Source organism: Hipposideros armiger, unplaced genomic scaffold, assembly GCF_001890085.2.
Source record: "Hipposideros armiger isolate ML-2016 unplaced genomic scaffold, ASM189008v1 scaffold_1888, whole genome shotgun sequence".
Taxonomy (NCBI): Eukaryota; Metazoa; Chordata; class Mammalia; order Chiroptera; family Hipposideridae; genus Hipposideros; species Hipposideros armiger.
The window spans coordinates 98,648-105,708 of NW_017733238.1; the positions used below are offsets into that span (position 1 = coordinate 98,648).

Consider the following 7,061-nt stretch of genomic DNA (forward strand, 5'->3'; position numbering starts at 1 on the left):
ACTACTTAAAATAAGATACCACTACACATTCACTAGAATGGCTAAGATTAAAAAGACTGACATGGGCCGGCCGAGTGGCTCAGTTGGTTAAGAGCTCGCTCAAGAGTTTGAGCTCTGAGCAACAGCGGTTCGATGCCAGCCCGAGCTGAGCAGCTGCTAAGCTACCAATAGGTAGCAAGATGGCTCAGCTAAAAAAAAGAAAAAGAAAAAAAAGAAAAAGACTGACATTAGCAAGAGTGGTTGTGGAGCAGCTGGGACGCGCACACATTTCTCGAGGGAATGCAGAATGGTATGGCCACATTGGACAACAGCTTGGCAGTTTCGGAACAAATTAAACCTTACCACTCAGCCATTCTATTCCTAGGTGTAGATAATTACTTTCCCCAGAGAAATGAAAACACATGTCCACACACAAATTTGCACACAAAGGTTCATAGCAGTTTTATTCATAATAGCCAAACCTAGAAAAAAAATCTAAATTGGAATAGGAGAATGTGATATACTACTCAAAACTAAAGAGGAATTGTGCAACCACGTGGATGAATCTCAGAAACAGCATGCCAAGTGAAAGAAGTACGTAAAAAAGTACATACTATATGATTCCATTTATTTGAAATTCTAGAAAAGGCAAGTGTGTGGTGACAGCTGATACTGGTTGTCTGGGACGAGAGGTAAAGAAAGCCTTAACTGTATGCCTTAGGGGGCTTTGTGGGAGTATTGGAAATGCTTTATACCTTGAATATGGTGGTGATTACACAACTGTCTATATTTCCCAAACTCATAAAACTTTATACTTCAAATGGGAGAATTTGACTGTATGTAAATAATGCCTCATGAAACAGTTGAAATTTCAAATATTTGTGAAGAGGTCATTAAAAATATGAGAGACTTATTGGCGTGTACCCTAACACTTGCAATTGTGAAGCCATAATCCCAGGAAAATTACCTCAGATTGTGACCACATTTTGAGATAAGATCTTTAAAAATGAAATCATCAGGGTGGGTCCTAATCCAGTATGACCTTATGAGAAGAGGAAATTTGGACACAGACATGTATAGAAAGAAGAGGATATGAAGACATAGGGAGCAGACAGCCATCAACAAGCCAAGGAGAGAGGCCTGGAACAGTCCTTCCCTCAGGGCCCTCAGAAGGAGCCAACCAGGCGGACACCTTGAACTTCCCAGCCTCCAGTGTATTGTGAGGCAACGTACTCCGTACTCGGTCAGTCGCCATACTTTGTTGTGGCAGCCCTAGCAGACTAATGCAAGTAGCAAGTGTTAAAACAGCTTAGCATAAGCATATCGGGGGTGGGAGGGCAGTAGATGGGGGAGGGGGGTTGAGTCTGTGTGAAGGGTAAAAAGGATAACTATTGCATTGTTCTGTACACCTGAAACTAACAATAAAAAATTTTAAAAAATTAGCACCTGACTGAGAACGTGAGCCATATATGACAGTATATGATTAAAAACCAAGTGAAAGGTGAAAATAATAAAAGTTGTAGGTGTTTAGGAGAGGGCATGTGATCCCTGTGAAGCCCCCAGGTAAGTCTTCATAAAGCAGATGGAATTTGAGTTAGGCATGAGTGAGGTAGGCGGACAAGAGCATATGAGGCTACTCAGGACAGAATGTGGGACAGTATTCATTTAAGATTTATTTATTCACCTACCATGAGCCAGGCACTGTGCTCAGGTCCAGGAACCTAATGAACAAAGAGGGCACACTCCCTCCCACTGGGGTGCACACAGCCTGAGACGATGCATGTAGAAATGAACGGTTGTTTGAGGCACCAGCACGCACATGAGCATCGTTGGCACAGAGTCAAGTTCTGACTATCGTGAGCACTTGTTATATTTGTAGTATGTGATAAAGCATTTGACTTTGCACTGTGATTATTTCATAAAAGTGACTTGTCATCATTAGACATTTTCGATTAGCTATATTTCCTTCTGCATTCTGAAGCTTGCACAGGAAGCTAGATTCCAAGCTTCTTGAACACTGTGATATTGCCTGTCCTTTCTTATTTCTCTCATCTGAACAGGTGCCATGTAATGCCAAGCCAGAGGCAGTGACCTTATCCTGTCTTCCTGGGCCACTCCCACTGTCAGCCACATCTCTGACAACCATCACTTTGTGAGCAAGGCCTATCTATCCCTTGGGGTCTGCCTCTTCTGGCACTCTGTCTGACAGTGACTTCTCTTGTTGCTCGTACAGGTGGTGACAATGCCAGAATATTTGAGGAAGAGGTTCGGTGGCTGCCGGATTCAGTTCCTTCTCGCTGTTCTGTACTTATTCCTCTATATCTTCAATAGTATCTCAGTAAGTTTGTGTAAAAGCCAACCCAAGAAAGAAAACAAAACAAACAATCAAAAATCAATAGGCAGGACTATGCTAGATTTATCCCAGCAGTTCACCCTAGTGCCCCATAAGTTACTTGTTGGCCTCCACTGTCTAAGCCAGAGTAAAGAAAAAAATAGCTTAATAATACTTTGCAAAAGATAAAAAGCAGAGGCATCTTCTCTGCTTCCCAAGCCTAGATTACAGGTCCCTCCTCTGTATTTCCAGAGAACCCTGGGCTTACCCACATCATAGCATTAGGTAATGTCACTCTCCTGCTTAACCCTCCGTGGGGCACAACTGATTTCACAGATTCATTGCACACAAATTTTCAAATATCTAACAGTTAAGTATCATGACTCATCGCTTCCGTATCTTCCCCGTCTACCATAACCTATCGCCAGTCGTGTTTGTGACTTAGTACAGTAAAGACGTATTTCATAGCGGCACCTTTGTGTGCAATGAACCTGTGAGATCAGTTGCGCCCGATGGAGGGTTAAAACCAGGAGTTTCCACCACCCTGACAAGAAAACCTAAACCCCTTGTCATGATGGGTGAGGACTGTCTTGTCCTAGCCCCTGCCTCTCTGGCCTTGTCCCCTATAGTCACTGTGCTTTCGCCACACTGCCTGCCTTACTGTTTCTCAAATCCAGCAAGGTTATTCCCACTTAAAGCCCTTGACACCTACTCTATACTGTGTCTGGTATGTTCTTCTCCCAGATTTTTCCAATATCACTTCCTTGGAGAGGCCTTCCATGGATGTGCCGATTAGTCTGTACTCTATTACTCCTTTTTATTTTCTTTGTAATACTTGTCAATGTGTGAGAGGAATTTATTTGTTTCTTGCTTATCATCTGTCTTCTCCACTTTGGTGTAAACTTCTTGTGGCCCAGGACCTTGCCTGTCTTATTCACTGCATTGCCCCCTGTGTTGAGAACATGTTTAGCACATAAGGCACTCAATAAATGTTTTTTGAATAATCGAATGAGTGTCACTTACCACATTGTATGGAAATTACCTATTTAGTGATCTGTCTCCATTAATTGTAAACTATTTAAAGATAGTGACTGAGTTTTGGTAACCCTTGTGTCTTCTGAACACTGCTAAATATCTACTACATGGTTGGTATTCAGTTAAAAAAAAAAAAAGGATGGATGAATGTTGGGAGAATCTCTGCCCATTGTATCCCTGGCTTCGGGGACTGAAATAATAGCAAGAAGTTAGCCCATTAAGTGATGTGCAGATGCTTCAAAATCACTGTCAACTAAGCCAGGGATCAACAAATCCAGCCCACAGGCCAATCCTAGTGGTCTGCTTTGCACAGCCTTTAAGCTAAGAATGGTTTTTACGGTTCTAAAAGGTTATTAAAAACAAAACAAAACAGAGACCATGTATGGCCTGCAGAGCCTACAATATTTACCATCTGGCCCTGTACAGAAAAAGCTTGCCAACTCCTGATAAACTGTTCCCTTTGCCTTTTCTCAATGGCAGAACTGCAGAACAGCTCACTCTCTGAGCACACTCCCCACTCTGAGGCTCCAGGGAGGAAGAGGCTCATTTGTATTAACTGGACTATTTGGGTTAACTCAAGCCCTAAAGACGCTGACCTTGTGGGACGCAAGCCTTGTTGCCCAGCAAAACTTGGGTAACCCTCACCTGATGTCCACCAATAATGGAGTGGACGTGCTAACCACACATGGCTTCTAAGATCAGTGTTTTCGTGGGATTGCTGTTGATTGAGCTGGAAACGGAAGTGCAGCCTGCTACCTTTGTACTCATTTCAGGTGGAGATCTGCACTGGTGCCATATTCATGAGGATGGTTTTGGGGTTGGATGTTTACCTGACCACCATAGCCTTGCTGACAATTACTGGCATTTATACCATCACAGGTGAGGTTACTCCAACCACCCAGGTGTTTATATTGACACAAAAACTCTGCTTCTAAGTGGAGTCCTTCCTGGCAGATATTGAGGCAGGAACCCTCAGCTTTTGTATTTTATCTAAGTCTGTAGATCACATTCCTGAGGCCTGAGGGATGGAGAGAACAGCGAAACTGATCAAGACGGGGGTGCCTAAATGGAGTCCTACCCCTAGAAATCAGATTGGGTTGGTTTTACCTGGGCACGCTGCCAGGTAAAAGAATGGGAGCGCACAAAGGGAAGCTGCAACTTCAAGCCATCCTGCTCACCTAGTAACCTGGTCAGGCCATCAGACGGGATCTTTTATGTAGGCAGTTCTGTCCTAGACAATCTCTGCCTGGATTGTGAGAGTGAGGGCTCTCATCATACGTTTTTTTCCAGCCACAACACAAATCTTAGATGCTGGTGAGCTCACCACAGTCTAGTGGAAAGAATAAGGCCTGGGAATGGAATGCACTCAACCAATGGTCCTCAGTGTTAAAGAGTGGGGAGTGGCTTTTTCTTCCCAGGGGACATTCGATAATGTGTAGAGACATTTTTGGTTGTCACAACTGGGGAGTGCTACTGGCATCTATCAGGTAGAGGCCAGGGATGCTGCTGTTGCTTCCAAACAGATTTTAGAAAAACTACCAGGTTTTTTTCCCCTTAGGAAATCTACCAGATTTTCATTAAAAAAAAATGGGAAGTAAAGGGAAATAGGAACACAGAAGGGCAGTATAAGAATCCAACAAAAGATCGTGAAGAATATAAACGAGAGAAAACAGGGTGTACCGAGACTAAGCCTAAGTAGTTACAAGGCCCACTGAATTAAATGGAGAAAAGGCGTGAATGTGGAGATCTGGGAGGAAACAAATATGGAGAACACGATGCCGAAGCAACTTTCAACAGAAAGAGTCAACGGTGGCTTTTGTTCCTCTTTCTCTTGCCCATTCAGGTGGTTTTGCAGCTGTGGTTTATACTGATACCTTACATGCTGGCATTATGGTTCTAGGATCAGTCCTGCTAATGGTCTTTGGTAAGTAAATCTTGGGAAGACTGGGTACTATGGGTGGGACCTTTGAATCTGATTGCGGCCTGGGGCCATTTCAGCACCTTCATCTCACAGATGAGGAGACTGAGGCCCTCAGAAGCCAAGAGCATCATCTAAGGTCATGCTGAAAACTAGGGAGGGAAGTTCTACTCACTTGAGAAGAAAGGAGTCAAGGAATAGGAGAGTCAGTGACAAACGGTAGTGCTTTGGAACAGCAGTCAAGTGTGGTCCACTGCTCTCATCCCCACCTCTGTGCCTCTGTCCATGCTCTTCCTCTCCAGTTAGAAGCCCCTCTCCTGTTCATCCACTCAGTTAAATGGTCAACAGAAGATCACCCCCAAAGGTGTGATTCTTTGATTATTTCATCTGCACATCTTTCTTCTATGGACTTTCACCACTGCCACATAACATTTTTTTTTTAAGCTGAGCCATCCTGCCACCTGTTGGCAGCTCAGCGGCTGCTCAGCTCGGGCCAGGAATCAAACCACTGTTGCTCAGAGCTCAAACTCTTGAGTGAGCTCTTAACCAACTGAGCCATTTGGCCGGCTCCACAAAACATTTTTTTGATACATACCTTGATTGTTCACTGATTGTGTCACGTTAATAAATCATACCCCCAGGTCCAAAACTTCTTAAGAACTAGAACCACCCCTCATACAATGCAGCTGGAGGCAAATGGGAAGTTATTCATTCATCCAAAAAAACAATGTGAAGTAAAGGGAACTGGGACATAGAAGGAAGGTAAGAATCCAACAAATTATTAAATAAGAAGAATGAAAATAATAGCTGATATGAACTGAGTATCAGGTACAATGTAGGCATTTACCTATATTGCCTCTTTAATCATCACAATCACCATGAGGCATAACTACTATTGTTATCATCATTTTATACATGAAGAAACTGAGTCTCGGTTAAAGAACTTGCTTGCAAAACACACCATGAGCAGAACTCAGAGCTGGGTCTAACTCCAAAGCCCAATATGTGAACTAACATATTACAGTACCTGTAATAGCAAGTACACTTAGCCTTAAAATAGACATTTCCTTCCATTAGCTAGTATGATCTCAGAGGTTGGCGTTACCCGTGGCTCCATTGGTAAGAGATCGGCCTTGGCTCAGGTATTGAAATGATATGTGAGTACAGTTGACGGATCATGGTCCCATGGAGCATGTTGTGAGCCCCATGGAATGGAAACACAATCCTGTCTTACCATTCAGTAAGCATTAGTGCACCATGAAGTATACTCAATACGGTGTTGCAGCAACACAAAATATGTCAGACGTGATCTAAGGAATTTTTAAATGAGCTGAGAAGCAATGACTAATTTGAGTGACAAAACTATAAACTGTAAAACACACTGAGCCATTGTGTTTAATTGTGTGCTAGTATTAAACATCAACATTTTTAAACCTGCCAAGTCCACCCAAATAGTTGAAAATGACATCCAATTAAACGTTAGGGGCTGGTGGGATATTCCATTTAATGTTAGCATTTATATCTCCAAACAAATTATATAACTTTACTATTATAGACTGAGTGTCTGTGTCCCCTCATAATTTATGTGTTGAAATCCTAACCCCCAGTGTGATGATTTTGAAGGTGGGGCCTTTGGGAGGCTCTGCCCTCATGAATGACATTAGTGCCCCTATAAAAAAGACCCTACGGAGCTCCTTCATTCCTTCTACCATGTCAGTACACAGTAGAAGATGGCCATCTATGAACCAGGAAGTGGTCCCTCACCAGACACCAATTGGACAGCACCTTGATCTTGGA

General features: G+C 43.0%; 1 protein-coding gene across 1 annotated transcript in view; it reads left to right on the forward strand.

Moving 5' to 3' along the window:
* LOC109378343 (sodium/glucose cotransporter 1-like) overlaps positions 1–7,061 on the forward strand; it is a gene marked incomplete at its 3' end in the record, with an annotated part of 48,515 nt that overhangs the window by 20,903 nt on the left and 20,551 nt on the right. Inside the window, exons 5-7 of the mRNA XM_019634759.1 lie at positions 2,213–2,317; positions 4,120–4,225; positions 5,190–5,270. Coding sequence (XP_019490304.1) covers positions 2,213–2,317; positions 4,120–4,225; positions 5,190–5,270 — 292 coding nt within the window. The remainder of the gene's footprint in view (positions 1–2,212; positions 2,318–4,119; positions 4,226–5,189; positions 5,271–7,061) is intronic.